This window comes from Agelaius tricolor, unplaced genomic scaffold, assembly GCF_023055355.1.
Source record: "Agelaius tricolor isolate 1412-34295 unplaced genomic scaffold, bAgeTri1.0.p SCAF_3, whole genome shotgun sequence".
Classification (NCBI taxonomy): domain Eukaryota; kingdom Metazoa; phylum Chordata; class Aves; order Passeriformes; family Icteridae; genus Agelaius; species Agelaius tricolor.
The window spans coordinates 21,384,978-21,403,846 of record NW_027269263.1 but is presented as its reverse complement, the minus strand read 5'-3'; the positions used below and the strand labels follow the sequence as shown (position 1 = coordinate 21,403,846).

Sequence of the window (18,869 nt, the reverse complement as noted above, 5' to 3'; positions counted from 1 at the left end):
AGTGAGGGGCTGGCAGCCTGCCTGGGACCCCCAGCACATGCAGGGGGAGTGGGGTGGGTGCCAGCAGCCACCTCTCCCACTCCAGGGGCAAAGCATCTTTGATGCAGGAAGAGACTGCAAAGCCCTCCCAGAATACCAGCAGCTCTCTCAGGGGCCCTGACACAGTGTTACCCTCAGGCACCTCAGGGCAGGAGCCAGGCCTGCAGAAAGCCAAAAACTGGCATAAAGATTGTGAGAGTGGAACAGAAAGAAGGAAAAAAGTGAAGATTTGGAGCTTTTCTTATTTCATCTCAGGCTCCTGAGCCTCTAGGCTACACTCATTTTACCTTTTCAAGTCTTTTCTCTGTGAGAAGGATGACTAGAAACCCACACCTTGCTGATGAAGGCAGAGCCCCACAGGCACTTTGGTGGGTGGGGAACCTGGCAGAGCCTTTGGAGCTCCAGCCCTTTTGATTTCCAAAGCTACAGAGCCTGCCTAGCAGGTCAGGGAGGGGAAAGTGGCATGAGAGTGGCAGTGAGGGCAGCATGGCCTGCAGTGGCATCCATCCCCTGAGGTAAAGCTGGTGCAACAGGGAAATGTCTCTGGCGATGATGTGGAAGACAGCAGAAGGGCCACTCAGGTGTTGCTAATTTTCAAGACCTAGCTTTTTTTGTCTTAGCAGTTCTGTTGCTCAGCAAGGCATGACATTTCCCTGCCACCACCAACCCAGCCACCCCTTCTCCCACTGGTCCTGCTGCCTGATGAGGGCAGGCTGGTGGTGGCCACTGTCACCATGCAGCCAGCAAGCTCCTATTCAGAGCTGAAGGACAATCTGGAAATGTGAGCTAAACATCTAAATGTGAGATCAATACTAAAACATCCCCTGCCCCTCCAAAGAGCCGTTTGGTATCTCTGATGCACGTACTACCTTCACACTGCAGGAGGTGCAAATGTCTGGGCTTTTCTCCTTCTCCTGAAGTGTTGGAAGTACTTTACCTAGAGCAGCCTTGAGCTGTCAGTCTTCCCCATGAAACAGGGGCTCCAGCCTTCACTCAAGAGGGACAAACTGAGGTAAGAGAGCTCCCATGTTTGCAAATCTTTATCACTCTGCATCCTTCATGCCTCCCAAAATTAGAGGCCCAGGGTCTGGTCTCATCTCCTAGATGCTAAGGGAGCAGAAATCAGGAGATCTTTTGGCCATGCTGTGCTCAGTGACACATCTGTGCTAACGTGGAATCTCTGGGGCAGGCTGGGAAGCAGCTTCCTGAGTCAGCTTGGTTTCTGCCAGGGTGTGGTTCCCTCTTCCCATGCTCCAGGCAGGACCCTGGGGAAGGGGTCCCCTGGCCAAACCCTTCTCCCACCTCCCAGATCAGCACATGGCTTCCCTTTTCCAGTGGTGTCAGGACCATCTATCCCATGCCTGCCAGCCACTCCATCTTTAAAAAAGATGGTGGATGGGAGTTTTTGCACTTAATTTGGACATAGCCCAAGCCTGCTGGGCTCTCCATGCTGCCATTGGTAGAGCAGAAACCCACTTGCTGGTAGATGCTGAGAGTTTATTTTTCTCCTCATATTTGCAATTACCTCCACTAGTTGTTAGAAATATTTGCAAGTTTTAAAAATGATCGGGGCAGCCACATCCCTGCATTCACCCCCCTTGCTCCAGCAGCCACATCCCATCTCCAGCCAGGGCAGGGCCATCATCATACATATTGAAACAGAGCATGAGGGGCAGAAAGCAAAGGATGAGGCCAAGAGCAGCACCAGAGGGCAACCACACAGTGTGTCACAAGGGCTCTTGTGACAAGATGAATGTCCAGCAGTGAGAGCTCCAGTTGGGGGACATCAGGGGCATCTGCCTCTGCAGGAACTGAGACTGTGAACTGGTCCTCCAAGAGGAGTGATGAGTGAGGATTAGTACCTGGGAGGCTTGAACACAGCTCTCCTCACTCGGTCACATGCCTTCCCTGCCCACAGTATCAGCCAGCTCACAGGAGTTTTCACAGTCCCCTCCACCTGCATCCTGGTGCCGCACTCAGACAGCTGCAGAGGTGAGAGCAGACCTGTCACATCCCCCACCCCGATCCCTCTCTCCTGCTTTTGGCATGTTTTTAATGGTGCTTCTCTTGCTCCAGTCCGAGGCCTGTCTATAGCCACATACATCTCTCTGTCTGGATTTTCAGTTTTTCTCCTCTTCTGCTTAATTTACTCCTATTCCCCTCATGGTATACTATGCCCCTTACCCTGTCCTTTGTGGAGCTGCAGGTAGTTACTGAGCCTCTCATCCAGCCTCAGCACTTTGCAAACCTCCCGCAGACCTTTAGAAATTATTTGTTGGGAGCTAATATTTTGCCGTTTTCCCTTTCCTTTCTTTTCCCCAAGATTTGCCACAGATCCTCCTGCATCCCTGGTCACAGGAGTTTTCAGTGCGCGCTGGTCCCTTGTTCCCCTTGGGGGAACTGGTGGGTGCACCCACCATGTGTCCTTGTATTAGTCTCAAAGGTGTTCACTAACTTGCTCTTCCTGTGGAGAAAACACAGGACTTGTTTTACCTAAAGCTCTGCTGCTGGTGGCATCTGTCCTGTCCTTGGGCTGGGATTTGGGAGGCAGAAGGAAAATGACATCGCTAGTAGGAGCACCAAGGTGACTCCTGCTTGCTGCAGCGAGGCTGCTGCCGGCGTGGCAGAGGGACAGTTCCTATGTGGGAAAGAGGCACGCTTGATATTTAGTCTCCCAAAAGACAGAGGCTTATTGCACAACAAAATGTCATCAGGGTAATGGCAGGAGACCTGAAGCAAATCCCTGCCGCTAATAGGATTGGGCCATCTTCAGCAGGTCTCACTCGCAAAGGCGGATCATGCCAAAATGAGGCTGGCTCAAAAGCCCAAGGATCCCGGCGGGAAAGGGAGCTCTGCTCACAGCCAGCCCTCTGATAGCAAAGCCCTCTCCTTCCTCTGTAATCCACTGAAAAGAGACATCAAAGGACAAGTACATCCATCCTGGGACACTCTTGGGAAGCCAAGGGCACAGAGAGCCTGCAGTTTGCTGCTACAGAGGGGAAGAGGCGGCTTGGCACATACCAGTGCCTGTGGAAGGGCAGGTGGAGGAAAGTGATGGTCCCAAAGGCAGCACAGCACGCTGCTCTGTGCAGAGGTGGTGCATGGGCATTGCACATCCACACCTCTGTGTTCTCTTTACCTTCTCACCCTTGTTCTCTTCCATTGGAAAAGCAAAACTGACTCTCTGAGCCTTCCCCGGGTTTAATTAAAGGTCTTCCCTGTCCCATTCTGCTCAGAAGACTTTCCTGGTATCTACCTGAAGCTCCTCTTTCTCAGGACACATCCCTGATTTTTTTTCTCCCCTTAGCATCTCAAGAAAGGGCAGGAGCCCAGTGGACTGGGAGCCTTTTGTAGAGCCAGCCTTTGCTGGAAAAGGGTTATCATGAGAGGAGGAGTGTGCTGAGACCCTCCAAGTCTCTGCTGGAAGAGCCTGTCCCCCCACACAAAGAGCTAGCAGAGAGTGAGGTGGATGTGCTCCTGCTGCCGACGTTCCACCAGTCATCCATCCTCTGTTTCCATGTCAAAATGTTGGTCTTGTAGAAGCAAAGATTTCATCAACATTCATACCCCACCACAACCACACGCAGTCACATCCACCTGACCCAAACTTCTGCTGTGTGGGGGTCGTGAGCCCCTACACGTCTCCTGGTTCCAGGGGATGAGGAGATGAGGAGGGACAGCTGGTTTGCGCAGAGGCATCCTGCCCTGCTGGCCATGCCGTGCTGCCCTGCAGGCTCTGAGCCGCCCGCAGCACCTGAGTGTACCTGGCAGCCGGCCGGCACCTGTGCCAGAGTCTGCGCTTGGCACGGCCGCCCTTCCCGAGGAGAGGCTGTGCCCGCTGCTGCCGGTCTGACGCCGGGGCAGCACGCAGCACGCTGCTCCCGGCCATATGGCCTCCTCCTGCACACCCTGCCTCGGCCGCCGGAACAGGCACCCTAAATCTCCCATCCCAGCAAACCCCAACAGCTCATTGCCACCACCACCACCACCTCAGGTGCTCAAGCACGGGAGGGGAAGCGCTGGGTCCCTTTTGCCGCCACAGTCCGGTTTTTATTGCTCCACAGTTGGCTAAAGCAGCCCGGGGCTGGCCCCGCTGCCTCCCATCCTCCCTGCAGCAGACCCCCTTCACACACAGCTGTTACACTGAGCCCTGAGGATGCCCTGTGCTGCAATGGCTGCTCTCATTCTTTCTCTCTTTGGGTGTGTTTTGCCCTAAATGACTGTGGTTTGAATCAGGAAGGGTGGTCAGGGGTGAGAGGGGAGGGGGTGAAGAGAGGGAGCATAGCCAGAGATGCCACTGCACTGCTGAGTAAGCTGGGCTGTGCATTACTGCTTCCAGGTGTTATATGGCTTTTTAATGCTTGAAAAACTAGTAGAAACTTATTTTGAAGAGGAAAGGAGAAAATACTCGGGCTCCACCCAGGATAGCAGCAGGGACCTGCCACACAAGCCCAGCACAGAAGGAGGTTTGAGGCTGGGGTGCTCCTGCTCAGCCTGCAGGCACCAGTGAGGGGACAGTTTTGGGTCAATGTCCCACTGACTGCCCTGAAGCTCAGATGAGTGTAAACAGGGCTGCAAAGGCTATGCAGCCATCCCCAACACAACCTCCAGACTGCTCCAGCAAAACCCCTGGGCTAACAAGCTGATGGGTACCAAGTGCCTGCAAAGGGGGAGCATTTACCAGCAGCGTCTCCCAATTTAATCCTAAATGCGAAGTCCATATGCGGCCAGCCTGGGGGCCTGGGGGGTCACAGCTGATGCTCATGGACCTTTGTGCTGTATGTGGAGGCACGGCTGCCCTCTAACAGTGGCAGCTGAGGGAGCTTGGGCTTCCAGCCCAGATCCTGCTTGCCCATACGGCAACATAAATTAAAAATAAGCCCTTGCTTTGAGCTGATTTTCTCCTCATTCTTCTGGATGTCATTTGGATTCGAATCCAGCCGCTTTTGGGAGGCTGGAAGCTCGCAAATCTCAACTTTTGAATGTTTGCAGTTATGATGGTAATGGTAAAGCACATATGCTTCTGTATTCTCTATAAGCCGTTATGAGGCACAGTTGTTCTTTTACAGCCATTTTACAGCCAGAGCATCAAGCACAGGCAGGAAAATAAAATCCTTGTGCACATTGTGCTGGAAATAGGGTGGATGGTGGCTGCTCTGGGCTCAGCCACCTCATCTCTGTGCCTGCCCCAGTGCATTTAACTTTTCCCTGCTTTAGTTTTCCAATGCCAGTAGCCAAGGATCTGCTTTGGTTTCCCTAATCCATTGAGCCTATGATAATGTGAGGAGGGGAGTAGCATCTTATTGCACATTAGGCCAGCACTCGAGCCCAGGGATCCCTAATCACAGTCCAGGGGTCCCTTATCCCAGTCCTAGACAATGGATCTGAGAAAACTCAGGACTTACGAACAGGCCAAAGAAATTTCCCTCACAGAGACAAAGGCAAGGGGAGAGTCTTCCCTGGCTCTAGCCCTGGCTGGAACAGAACCAGCTTCAGTAGCTAAAGTTTCGAGAGAAGCACGTTTCTCTGATGTATCCTGGGGAATGGTGGGAGGTGTGGGGGGTTGCACACACCCCGTGTACCCCCAGGGATAGTAGCAGGAGCTCTGCCTCTCCTCTGCCTCCAGGCAGGGGACAGTGTCGCAGCGCATGCTGGAAGCTCTTCCTGACAGCCTTCCTTCGCCTTCAGCTCTTCCTAGATGATGATGTCAGGTGTTGCTGCTGATTTGCAAGCAGCAAAACCCACTCTGGCAGCACTCCTCAGCACACAAACATGAGGTGCTGGAGCCCTCCTATTGCAGCGCAGCCCTTCAAGATGGGGCATCATCCCACAGCAGCACCCTTTCCCTCATTCACCCCTTGACCCTGAGCCTGGCTCAGTTCTACATGGTAAAAATCACTTTTCTGGGAGAGGGAAGTGTCTCTGATTCTCTGGGTGGGAGGGAGGGGGAGCTGGCTGGGTAGCTTTGGGGCTCCAAACATCCACTGCTAGCTTTTCTCAGGAGCTGACTGCACCCCAAATCCTTCCACATTCAGGGAGGGTCCCAGGGCTTTACTTCACACTGATGATGGTGATGGCTCCCTCCTCCTCCTGCTCCTCGGGCAAGGGCCTGGCAGCTCTGCTAGGCTTGCACCCCCATGATCAGCAGGGATCTGGGTCTGTCGGGCTCTCTGGCTGTGACAGAAAGGATCTTCTCCAGATCACCGTGCCCTGCCAGAAACAATCTGTTTACAGTGTCAGTGCTCGGCGCATCCCTCCCCACTCGGTGTTGAACCGCCCGAATATCCTATTTCTGCAGGCACAGAGACACCCTTCTGTAGTCCGGGTGGCATTGTCACTACAGGGAATATTTCTGTGACATCCTCCAAGGCTGGTGGTCAAAGTCTAACGGAGCTCTTCTCCCAAATCCCCGTCCCTAGAAGTGTCCATGGACGTTGCAAGCACGTTCTTTGATTTTTCTCCAGTGGTCCCTGCTGACCTGAATTTTCCTGCGGGTCCTGCCGCTGCTTCCCGGTGATGTGAGAGTGTAGGTGCCGAGCTGCAGGATTTCCCTCTCACAACCCCCTCTCTTTGGGGATGCAGCTAGAGGCTGGGTCACTTATTTGACGAAGATGAGCTGACGGCTCAGCGGGGCTGCGGGCTGCAGCCCCTGGTGCCAGCACTGCACGGAGCCAGCCCCGGCCGGCCCTGCGCGCCGGGGACGTGCCGGGCGGATGCTCCTCCGAACCATGCCCTTGGCTTTGGTTTCCTTCTGGGTTGATGCACGCAGCTAACGCCTGCGAGCGGCTCTTCCTCCCTCCTTCTCGCTTCCAGAGACCCTTTAAATCGGTTGCTTCACACTCAGTAAACACCCTCCCCCGCTCCTTAAAACCGTTCCCTTTCTCCCAGGTCATGCCAGGCAACCATTTTCCAGCAAACTCCCCGATTTTGGCCAGTTTTTCGCTCTGACTGTTAACAGTCTGTTAAACCCTGAGGGCCCCCGGGGCGACTCTGCTCGCACACACGTCGGGAGCGATCAGCCGGTGCCTGGGAAACGACTGCTGGCGTTACCTGGGCAGCCGCAAACTTTGCTTGCGCAGCTTCTCTCAAGGCCGATGCTGCTTTCGGCTATTAGTGGTAACGACCCCCATGTCTGCAACTTCCAGGCGATGGGGCCTTTCATCAGAGAGTCCTCCGAGATGCAGGGAAAGTGTGGCTTTTCCGCCTCACTAGATTTTTATCTCTTTCAGGAAGCTCTGGAGGCTACAAGCTACCTTACCTAATGGATCTCTATTAGGCTGAGGCACTTGGGACCCATGGACACGTCCCGGGCTCCAGCTGCTCTCATCCATGCTTTCAATGTCTTTGACTTTTGCCAGACTCCAGATGGGAAGCAACCGGGGGCCTGCAGGGCTCAGGCTTGGTGAACAGGGAAAGGATATTTTATCCTCTAAATCCATCCCCCAGAAAAACACACAAGTGTTTCACCCTCGATGGGGTGGGAAGCTTTTTGTGCAAAGCTCCAGCCTGAAATATCTGATTGCCATGACGCACAGGGAGGATGATGACAGAGTGCTTCATCCCATGTGAGACCCTCAGCCTGTCCCCTCTGGTGTGGCAGGTAAGGCATGGCTCCTGAGGACAGGCTGGTCCATGGGGCTTCGGTGTTGGCCTGAAGGAGGCATCTGCCAGAGGGAGGTGAGCCTCCCCGACCTGTTTAATCCCACCTCCATTATTATAATCTTTTTGTATCACCACTTCCCTGGGGTCTCCTGTGCCAGCACTACGCGGCCCAAGGGCAGCCACATCCCCCAGGTTAGAGTACAAACAGGGCAAGACAGAACAACGCATTATTCATCCTCTCAAAGAGCATGGAGGGAATGTATGCCCAAGAACACAATGGTGATGCCAGGGTCTGTCTGGAGGTGATGAGGCTGCAGCCACAGCTCCCATATGTCACTGCCCCTCACCCCAGCCACCCTTGTTACAGGCTGTACAACGTGTTAGTGCTGGGCAAGGGGCCCAGCAGCCCCTCAGTTCGCCCCATCCTGCTGTTATCACAATGGCCCCAGAGCAGGAAAAGGAAATCATGCCCTTTTGGGAAGAGGAGCTGGTAGTGAAGATGAATACCACCTTTATGGGTGGCACCAGCCTGGGACCAGAGCAGTGGATGCACATTCCCCAGAGAGTCTGAACTTCGAAGTCCAAACACAGGGCCAGCCAGTGGCTAGTTGAAAATCATCCCGACTCTGTGGAGGATGACTTTCCAGGGGTGCTCCAGTAGCCACCCACTTTGCCCATCCTACAGCCCCCCGTAGACATCTCCCCTTGGGGGATGCTCTGATGTTCACAAGGGTCTGGGACTGCTGCTCTCCCCCCCTTCCCTAAGTGTCCCCTTCGCTGAGGGGCTGCAGAAGGGCACCCCACCACTCCCGGGGCTCTGTTCCCTCAGCATACACCTCTCCTGTACCACTGAGTGCCCGCCTGCGGCCCCGCAGCTCCCGTCCGGGCGAGTGGGGGTGCCGCGGCGGGGCTTGGGGTGCTCGGGGGCGGGCGGGCAGCGCGGGACCTGTGCCACGCGTGTCCGGCCGCCCGCGGCGGCTGCCCGACGGGGAGGGCGGGTGTCCTGCCACCCGGTGGCGGCGGGGAGCCTGGCAGAGGACTCGGTGAAGGACCTTCTCCGGTTTCCTCGGGAGGCTGTCAGGCGGCGGGGGAGCCGAGCCCCCTGCGCCTCGCTGGCCGCGCCGGCTCCCTCCCCCTTTCCCCCGCACCCCTCCTCCTCCTGCTGCTGCTCCTCCTGCTCCTCCCGCCCTGGTACGAAGGGCTTTTGCTGCTTTTCCATTCTCTCTCCTCCCTGTCTCCTCGGCGGAGCGCGGTGCCGGGAGGCGCGGGCAGAGCGCGGGGATGGGGCGGCCGCCGGCGCCCGACCCGCCCGCCCGCTCCCGCCGCCCGCCGCCGCGTCCCCTCCCCGGCCGGCGGGAGGCGGCGGCTCTCCCATGCCGCCCGCCTCGCCCCCTGCTCTGAATCTCTGCCTGTCAGCCGATCTGGAGAGAAACGGGGAAGGGGTACGTCCCCTCGCACTTTTATTTTTCACCCACTTCTTTTTTTCTACCCTTTTTTGTCTTCCCTCCATTACGCCCCCCTTCTCCCCAGCCCGTTTCTCCTCCATCGGAGCTCTTCAGCGGCCATGCGGCCGGTCCCGGGCGAGCGGCTCTAACTCGTCTCCTCGCCCGGATGGCCCCCCGGAGCCGCGGGCGCATGGAGCCGAGCTACGTCGTGGGTATCTGCTGCCTGGTGCTGCTGGAGCCGGGCCGGGTGTGGAGCGGCGAGCCCAGCACCGGGGGGCCCGGGGAGAGCGGGAACAGCAGCCAGGCTCCGCCGCCGGAGACCACGGTCCCTGCGCCCACCGGAGCGGCACCACCGGGGGGGGACCGCTGCCGCGGGTACTACGACGTGATGGGGCAGTGGGACCCGCCGTTCAACTGCAACGCCGGCATCTACCAGTACTGCTGCGGGACCTGCGGGTACCGCTTCTGCTGCCAGTTCAAGCCCGGGCGGCTGGACCAGAGTGGCTGCTCCAACTACGACACCCCCAACTGGGTCAACACGGGCCAGCCGCCTGCCCGGGTGGACGAGACCCCCGAGGACCCCACTCGTGACAAGACCAACATGATCGTCTACATCATCTGCGGTGTGGTGGCCATCATGGTGCTGGTGGGCATCTTCACCAAGCTGGGCCTGGAGAAGGCACAGGGTCCCCAGACAGAGATGACCGTCTCCAGGTAAAGGGATCCAGTCCCCCCACCTTCCCTGCTTCATCTCCCCAAGGGTGGCAGCTCATGTTCCTAGCTGATTGCATAGACTCCTTGGGACTGCCAAGAGGGTGAGGTGATCCCTAAAATCCCTGTCCAGCATGCTGAAACACGAGGGGGTGGGTTGGCTGTAGCCCACTAACCTGGTAGGGAGGGCTGGCAGCCAGGACAGCCTCCATGAGAAGGGGTGGTTGTACACCCATCTCCTCTCAAAATGACCTGCTCTGTCTCTTGAGGAGGCATGTCCCTGGCTCAGGAGTGCCAACCCACCAGGCAGTGGGGTGGGTGACATGTGAGCTATAGGATGTGTCTTTCCCCCCCCAACAAATATGTGATTCCCAATGTCCCAGGAAGGTGAGACCAGGTCTGAGTCTGACTGTGTGTGGGGTGACTCTGGACTGCAGTCCCCTTGATCTCAGCCTTGCTTGCAGTGCTGGGGGAGACAAGGTGGCAATGACAGTTCCACGGTGGCTGCTGCGCCAGCTCTGTGTGCATGTGTGCACACACGTGTATGCGCGTGCCCGGGTGTGCCCTGGTCTCTGCTCTGTGCAGCAGCAGAGACACTGCCCTTGCAGGGGGTGTCCACACTCTTATACCCCCTGGAGCACACCCTCCAGTGGAAAGTTGGGCAGCTTCTTCTTGGAGCCCATGCCCTGTGGCTCCAACCTCTGCTTTTCAGCCCATTCCTGGGGCTGAGCACAGGGCTGGCAGGGGGAAGGTCAAGATGTCAGACACACCTGAGCACTGGAGACCCCCTGCATCTCCTCCAACTCCTGTGCTGCTGCTGTGGCTGTCCTGCATCTTCCCCTCTTCCTTTTGCTGCCAATACATGCTTCTCTCCCCATCCTGGGGCTCTACTTTGCATTTTCCCGGTGAGGACATCAAGCCTGGAGAGAAACACATTTTCATGCCATTTTGTTAAGGGATTTTAGCTTTTAAAAAAAGGAAAAGCAGGGCTGGTGGAAATTATTTCATCAGGATGATCAGGCAACTGTCCTGATTGCAACCCCCAGCACCAGCACACTCTCTCCTTCCCCTGGAGCACCCTTTTTCCCCTGCCCATTTGGGACTTATGCAGCCACTGGGTGCTGCACCCCAAATCCAGAGCCATCCTACTTCTTGCACCCACCCAGGGGAGCAGAGGCTGATCACCCCTGGTTGGAGGAGGGGTCATATACTGAGCCATGGAGGAGGGTCACAGGACCCTTCTGAGACACAGGAGGCAGTTTTGGGGGGATCCATGCTGTGCCCCCACCTTGGTAGGGAGCCTAGCTGTGTGCTGCTCCATGCCCACGCCTCCCCCCGTGTTGCCTGAGGAAGTGCTGGCACCTTGACAGGATCAATACGGCCTCCGCCAGCCTCCTGATCCCGTTCCACTCGCCTGCCGCTGTGTCTTTTTTTGGTCATCCCCCCCACCTCCTGGGAAGGAGATACTGTGCTCAGGGAGGGGTCAGATCAGACCCTGGGACACCCAGACCCAGGTCCTCATCCCCTGCCTTTGGGTATTGCCTTCTCCCACCACCAGATGCTGGTGGGACTGCTGCCACTCACCAGGGGCTGTTTTCTGTAGGTAGCCTCAATTCTGCACTGCTGTTTCCCCTGGTCCCCCCCTCCCCCTCTAAACTCATGCAAGCCTGAATTTTCCCACTGAGTTTGGAGAGATAGGTGCCTATTCTCCATAATGCCACAGATCTTTTGGGCACTAGCATACAAACTGGGAGAAGATGAGTTTTTCTCATCCACCTTTGAGGGACAAAATCAGAAGCGCACCTCCATCACTGCGGAAGTCAGGAGAAGTCTTGCCCTCTTCTGTGCCCTTCAGTGCAAGTTGTGAGCAGCTCTGGTTCCTCAGGGATGGTGACTGGAAAGCTGTGGCAGGGAAGGAGTGGTGCCTCAGGTGCAGAGCCCCAGGAACCAGGCAAGACACCAGGCTGACATGACTTCCTGGGTGCTGGGCTGATGGAGACAGTGCCAAAGCCTGGGTACACAGCATCAGCATCCTAAAAGGGACACTGTCATTTCCATTCCACTGTGTCTGGGCAGCTGGGGGAATATGCTTTGTCTTGGTGCCTCTGAGACAGCAGGGCTATTTCTACCTGCCTTGCCACTGTACCCACACATGGTCCAAGGCATGGGCAGTGCCACCTTGCCACTCTCCTGGCGCCTCAGGTAGGAGCTTCTCATTTGCTCCTTGGGCACCGCATCATGGCCTTGGGCCAGCTCCCTGTTGCACGGTTGTCTTGATTTCCATTCCTGTCCCTCCCTCCTGCCGGGGTTTTTCCGCTCCTGGGGAGCACTTTGTGCTGCCCTGGACAGCTCCCATTGCTGCTGCTTGCAGGTTTCTCGCTTGGGGGTTAAGGTCAACCACTTCTGCACCTCCAGATGTTGTTTGTCATGGTTCTGGTCCTGGTCCAAACCCAAGAAGAGTGACCAGGTGCAAAAAGTTCATTAGCTTCCCTCTGATGGAGACACCTGAGTCTGTGTCCAGCTTGTCCTGAGACCCCCACACCTTGGCCATCTCCAACATGTCTTTGTCTCCTCATGGGTTTGGCTGCTGGTCCACCCAGGGAAGTGGGCGCTCTAGTGATTGCAGCTACCTGGTTTGTCTTCCCGTCCTCATCCGCCTTCCTCCTGCAGGACCTTATGGCAGCTCCTGCAATCCCCTCTCCTTCCTGCTCGGCTCATGCTTGGCATCTGTCCCCGGCACTCGCTTAGCCTGGCCAAACCCCGCGTTGAGTCAGGAACACCTGCCTGTGTTTTTCTTCCGTCCCCAGATCTCCGAGGACGTTGGGTCCTTGGGGGCCTCTAGGATCTGTCTGTGCCCATTACACTGAGAGCAAGCACGTGCCCCAGACCTCTCCCAGAAAACCTCCTGGGTGGGAATTGCAAATTTATAGCTGGCGTGAACAACCCTATGGGAAGAACTGGGTAAGGAGCAGCCTTCTAGGGAGTAGGGGGGATTCTAGAGAGGGCCAAAACAACTGTTAGGAGCAGGTGCCCTGGCAGCTGCAGTAGGTGAGTGCTCAACTCTGGCTTTTCACTCCTTGGGACTCCCTGTGCTATTTGGGGTCCCCAAATTTGGCCCCACTGTTCCTCCAGCTGTGCTGGGTGTTTCTCTGGCAATGCTCAAGTCCAGGGCCATGCCTACAGTTGATGTCCATGGTAGCAGGTAGTGGTGAAGACTTAGAAAAAGTGTTTGCAGGCAGCATGGTGTGCTATCATGTGCTGCCCTGGCTCTTTGGGGGACGAAAGAGGATCCAGCTCCAGTAGGGAGGGAGACCTGGAGGTCTGTCCCTAGACTGAACACAATGTTTGGGGATGCTCATTTCCACTTTGCCCAAGCTCCAATACCCACCACTGCAATTCCCATTTTGTAAAGACACCTTGATAACCCCACGCCCTTCTGAGCATCCCTGAGTGTACCAGCCCCACTGGCAGGTGTCCCACAGTGCCTGTGCTGCTCAGTTGCATGAATGGGCACCTCTGCTCTGGGCAGACACACTCTCAGAGGCAGACACCTCTGCTGTGGGAAATGTCTCCCTTGGGAGGTGAAGATGAGGCTCTCACTGGGCACAGAGGTGGTGTGAGCAGCCAGGATGCTCACCTGTGGCTGCAGAGTGCTCTGTGCCTCCTGCAATGCTGCACCTCTGCTCATCACCCCACTCATCCAGTGGCTGCCACCTTCTGCGTTCCCACCAAGGGTTCAGCTCATGGCAATGTCACTTCTCCCCATCAGTTCATTGTCTCTCCTCTCTCCTGGAGGCTGTGCTCCTGTCTCCCCGCACTGTTCCCTGTCCCCTTGCCAGGACTTCCATACTCTCTCCTACTGGGCTTGCCAGGTATGGGGCTTGGGCTTCCCAAAAAGTGAGTCAGGCCATGGACTGGGCTGCTGTCCCAGGTCAGCATCCTGCTCCCACACAAGCACCTTGGGGATGGATCAGGAGCACTGAGTGCTTCATGCGTGGCTTCTGCTGCGAAGATCTCTTGGCCTCCATCATTATTGCTTCTGGATGTGCCTCTGTGCTTGGTCTCAGGTCTTGCACTAGGCTAGTTTGCAGCATCTTTGTCGCACCCTTAAGCAGAGCTAGGCTCACCATGGTGGTGGCTGCATGCCTGCCCAGTTGACGCCCAGGCAAGCTGGGTGGCAAGCCACCTGCACACATGGCCTCATGCTCTCTGCATCCATGGCCAGAGTGTGGATGGAGACCTCAGCGATTCCATTCATCAGGCCTTTTGGAAATGAGCAGTGCAGATCTGAAGCTACATCTGCTCTTTGTTCCTTTCCTCCATCTGCACTACCGATCCATCTTGGTGCTGCAGGTGACCTAGGGAGATGGGGCTTGACCTTCCTCACATCCCCCAGCCACAGAACCAGACTGAGGCTCAAAACCCCCAAGGTGATGTTCAGTGAGACAGCAACTCCTCCATAGTGTCACCTTCCATGTCCACCTTCCCTGCAATGCATCACCGGGGGATGAGCCAGGGAAGGGGTGCAGTCCCTGAAAGCCCCACTGGCAGTCCTGGCCAGTGGCACTACTCGTGGTGCAAGGGCAGGGTGAATCCAAGTGTTGGTGGTGCTGGGGACTGGTGCATGCTTCTCACCTTAGCAAAAGAGCTCATTAATTGCTGCTCGAGCCGTTGTTGTTAATTGTTACTGTCCACATGCCCCGAGCGGTCAGCACAGAGGGCACGTTTGTGAGAAAGAGCATTGATGGATTTATGTGGAGAGAAGTCATAGATAAAGGATTGCTCAAGCTTCATAAATAGACCCGAGGAAAAGAAAAAATAATGTTAAAAATAGGTCAAATCGCATTGGACTTCCTGTTGAAACAAGCCTGTTTGAGCGCTGGCCCCAGGGATAGGCAAGAGCAGGCAGCGTCCAGTGGGGAGGGGCTGGTGAGCAGTGCACCCCAGGGAAGGTGGGAGTTGACAGGCCAGCAGCTCCCCGAGTTGACAGCCCACACCCATGGCCTCAGGGGCGCTGCCTCCCCCTGCCCTGCCTAGGCCTGTGCCCAGGGATTCTCTGACTGCAGCATCCACGGCCTGAACCCTGGTTGGGTCAGTCTGTTGCAGGAAGGTTCCTAGGAAGGTGCAGGTTTTGAATAGCTGCAGGATGGAGATGCCACAGTCTCCCCAGGGAGTCTGGTCAAGCATTTAACTACTCCTGCAGGAAAAAAAAAATTTCTTCTGTTTAAACAGTATTTCCCATTTCTGTTAGCACCTGTCACCTCTTGTCAGCTTGACGCTGTCCTTGTTGCACCCTCCCTTCAGCTACTCACGTACATTGATAAGATCCCCCAAAACCTTCTTTTCTCCAGGCTGGACAGTCTCAGCTCTCTCAGCCTCTCCTCATATAAAAGATACTCCAGTCCCATCTTTGTGTCCCTTCCCTGGACTCCCTCCTGTACATCCATGCTTCTCCTGTATTGAGCTGGAGCCAGCTCTCCAGAGGTGTGGTCTTACCAGTGCCGAGCAGAGAGGAAGGATTGCCTTCCTAGACCTGCTGGCAACACTTTGCCTAATGCAGATCAGGAAACCATTCAGCGCCTTTGCCCCAAGGGCACTCTGCTGGCTTATGGTCCACCAGGATCCCCAGGCCCTTTTCCGCCAAGCTGCCTTCCAGCTGGTCACCTGCCAGGGTTTGTTCCTCGCTCGTTTTCAATTTCTTCAGCTCTATCAGGGTTCTCTTGGCCCATCTGGAGATTAAGTGATCCCAGAGGGATTGCTACAAAGCTTCCCAAGAATGATGTGAAATTAACCCACAGGGCAAGTGACTCCTCCTTGTAGCTTTGCTCTTGCCCCTGCCCTGTGATGCTGACTGATTCCAAACTGGGAGGGAAAAGGCTCCCTCAGGTCCCCACAAGGATAAGCATCCCCCAGGTACAATTCATTGCTTTCTTCCTTTTCTGCTTTTCCTGGAAATTCTGAGCATCACGTTCACTAGGTTTTTGAGCACTCTGGTGCCATGAGCTGACACATCTACCAAGTCAGGATTATTCCCCCCTTCCTCTCCAATTTGCATTTATGCATGTTGAGTTTAATCTGCTGTTTTATCGTCCAACCACTCGCTAACCGTCAGCTCACAGTGTGCGTCTGTGAGCCAGCCAGAGCCTTCGAGGCGCAAGGCATGCTGACAGTGAGCTGGGGATTAGCGAGCCAAAAAAAGCCCTGAGTGGACACCCCTGCACTCTTGCAGTCATGCAGGCATGGTCTCTGCAGGGGGAATGGTGTGTCTTCTCATCACAAAGCCCTACGCCAGCAAGAGCATCCATCCTGTTCTAGGACTTGCTGCCAAAGGCTGCAGTGGCACGTGGCTAGGTCCTGCTCCAGCACTGCCAATGTGCTTCCTCTGTCACTGCTGTTGTACCCTCCTCTGGCACCACCAGCACTGGTGTACCTTGCTCCAGCATTGCTGGTGTGCCCTGCTCTGGCACCACCAGCATGCCTCGCTCTGGCATTGCCAGCGCGCTGTGGTGGGACTGCAGAATCTCTGTCCATGAATGTTAAACGAAATAGGGCTCTATCTTATGTAATGGTGTTTAATGTTTAATGCTGTTACTCACAAGGAGGGTGTTATGCACAGACAGCGCCTGCGCCAGAGGCTGCCACTAGTTTATTTCCTTCCCTGAAGGGGCACAAGTGGCCTCTCTAATCCCTTCCTTGGGATCTTCTCTGTTTCAAAGGGACTTGAGTGGAGGTGTTGCTTCCTCTCCCCTGTTCCACCAGGCTCTCGCTCCAGGGGAGGATCCCAGAGGCATTGCTCCAGCTTCCATCAGATCAGTTTCCTCTGCCTCAGTTCATTGTTCCCTTGCAGCCTGCTCCAAGCCATGCATCTCCCTCACCACTCTTACCCACTGATGGTCCCGGCTCTGGGAGGGCTCAGCCCCAGCCAGATCCCAATTAGTTGTTAGACTTGTTAGCCCAGGCTGCAAAAGCCTGGAGGCACTCTGGGTGCATTGGTCCCAGTGGCTCTTTCCTAGCCCCAGGCTGCCTAGCTCTGCCTTCAGAGTGGAGTTCAGGGCTGGGACGAATTAGGGGTCCCAGGGGAGCAGGATATTGTTCTAACGGCCCTTCACCCCCTCTCCAGGACACTGACAGATCTGCTGAAGCAGCCAGGCCACAGCCCCTCTGAGAACATGGACAGCCTCATGGGGGGTGTGCAGGTCCCACTGAGTGAGGGGCTGGCTCGGGGTCCCTCCAGAAACAGCACAGGTAAGGCACTGGTATGGTGGGGAAAAATAAGTTCCTTTGAGTGAATAAAGGTAGTGGGAGGGCACAGCCTACAGCTGAGCCCCCACCCGTCTCTGCCCCTCCAGACAAGCCACCCTTGAACAACGCAGTGGCCATTGCCCCTTCACTGGGGCGGCCCCACAGCCATGGCAAGCGCCTGCCTCTGGCCAGCAGCCTGGCCCTCTCAGCCCCGGACTACACTTCCTACACCACCCTCAAGGTTGGAGGTGAGTGCCTTTGCCGTGGGGGTGGGATGGTGGCTGGAGGCGTGCACCCTGTTGACCCCAGAAACCAGGTGAGGAGGGGCACAGGGCTCACAAACGGGCACAGGCAGGACAAGCATTCCAGTTTCCCAATGCTCCTGGGGTCACTGCTCACAGCAGAAACTCTGCAGCTCCTCCACCACTCCACCAGCCAGCTGTGCTGCCCAGCCAGTCAGTGCCCAGGGTCTCCCACGGATCCACTGCGCTTCCCAGTGACCCAGAATCCCACACAGCCCTGAAGCACTGCCCACCCCATCAGGGTTCAGGATCCACATGGACACTCCGCACTGCCCAGCAATTGGTGCCCCGGGATCTCCCAGCATCACTGCCCAGCCAGTTTATTGCCAGTATCCCTCCCTTAGCACCCAGAATCCCTCCTACAGCCCCATCCCAGCCTTCACCACTGCCCCCTCCCTGGTCCCCCGTGCCAGCAGAAAGGGGTGTCCCTGCAGGGGTGACACTGCACTGTCCCCACAGAGAGCGCCACCGAGGACTTCTACAGGCGGTTCGGGGGGCTGGAACCACCCCCCGCCAGCACACTGACCTTCCCAGCTGAGGCCCCGGTCCTGGCCGAGGGCTGCCCCCTGCCCAAGGCCAAGGGCACCAAGGTGCCAGGGGGTCTGGCCTTCCCGGGGGGCTGGGAGGGGGGCCCCCATCGCGGCCCCCGCCGGCCGGGCCTGGCCACCCTGCGCCCTGAGGGGCCACCTGAGGCCTTCGGCCCCTCCGCCTCGCTGTACGGGCAGCACTCCCGGCACTTGGCCACCAACAGCAAGACCGAGGTCACCGTCTGACGGCCGGTGCCAGCGGGGACCGGGGCTGCCCCTCAAGGGGGAGTTGCGGCAATCGGGGGCAGCCCACCGGAGGAGGAGAACACCACAAGACTTACACAAACCGCGACGCTGGCCAGAGCGGGAGACGCGCCGTCCTTCCTGGCCCCAGGGATGGGCACTGCCACCTGCACTTCACCATCGAGGAGGCACTGGGGACTCATCCGGAAAAGTTTCAGGCGTTCTCAGCCCACGTCCGGAAGAGGCTGAGCCGGGGACACACTGGCCATAGCCTGCTCAGGGGATGGGGGCCAATGCTGGACAGACTGGGAACAGATCCTGCTGGGGCCAGGCACCCCCACCTGGCTCCCCTGACGAGGTGGGGGAAGAGCAAAAGACTCAAAGCACCGCCCCCAAGCTGCCTGCACAGCCCGAGCAGCACCCTGCCCTCCCCAGCCTCCTCCCTGCCCCAGCCTCCACCTTGTCAATAAATAACACATTAAACTGTATGGCCTTGGCATGAATTGGCTGGGGAACTTCACACTCCTTACAAAACCTTCCCCCGGGGCAGCAGGGCTCAAAGCCCACTCCCCCACAGGGCGTGGGGAACCCCCCGCAATGGGGGATGTGGTGGGAACACAGCTTTAAGGGCCAACTGCAAAACCCTTCAAGCAGCTGCACAAAAAACAGATCTCCTCTGTCTGAAGTTTAATGGTTCTGACAGAGTTTTACCAGGGGGAGCAGAGAAACAAAGAGATGGAGCGAAAGGACATTGTTCT

The 18,869-nt window shown here is 56.7% G+C and overlaps 1 protein-coding gene across 1 annotated transcript; it reads left to right on the top strand.

Annotated features, from left to right (window-relative positions):
• Positions 1–8,813: 8,813 nt before the first annotated feature.
• On the top strand, positions 8,814–18,599 carry SHISA8 (shisa family member 8). Its single transcript, XM_071423015.1, has 4 exons — positions 8,814–9,800; positions 16,918–17,042; positions 17,147–17,287; positions 17,801–18,599. The coding sequence occupies exons 1-4, from the start codon at positions 9,253–9,255 to the stop codon at positions 18,112–18,114; spliced, it is 1,128 nt and encodes a 375-aa protein (XP_071279116.1). The 5' UTR covers positions 8,814–9,252; the 3' UTR covers positions 18,115–18,599.
• Positions 18,600–18,869: the final 270 nt, after the last annotated feature.

Coding starts and splice junctions, on each gene's coding strand:
- SHISA8 (XM_071423015.1), top strand. CDS start 9,253: ATGGCCCCCCGGAGCCGCGGGCGCATGGAGCCGAGCTACGTCGTGGGT. Junction 9,801..16,917: donor ACAGAGATGACCGTCTCCAG/GTAAAGGGATCC, acceptor CCCCCTCTCCAG/GACACTGACAGATCTGCTGA. Junction 17,043..17,146: donor TCCCTCCAGAAACAGCACAG/GTAAGGCACTGG, acceptor CTGCCCCTCCAG/ACAAGCCACCCTTGAACAAC.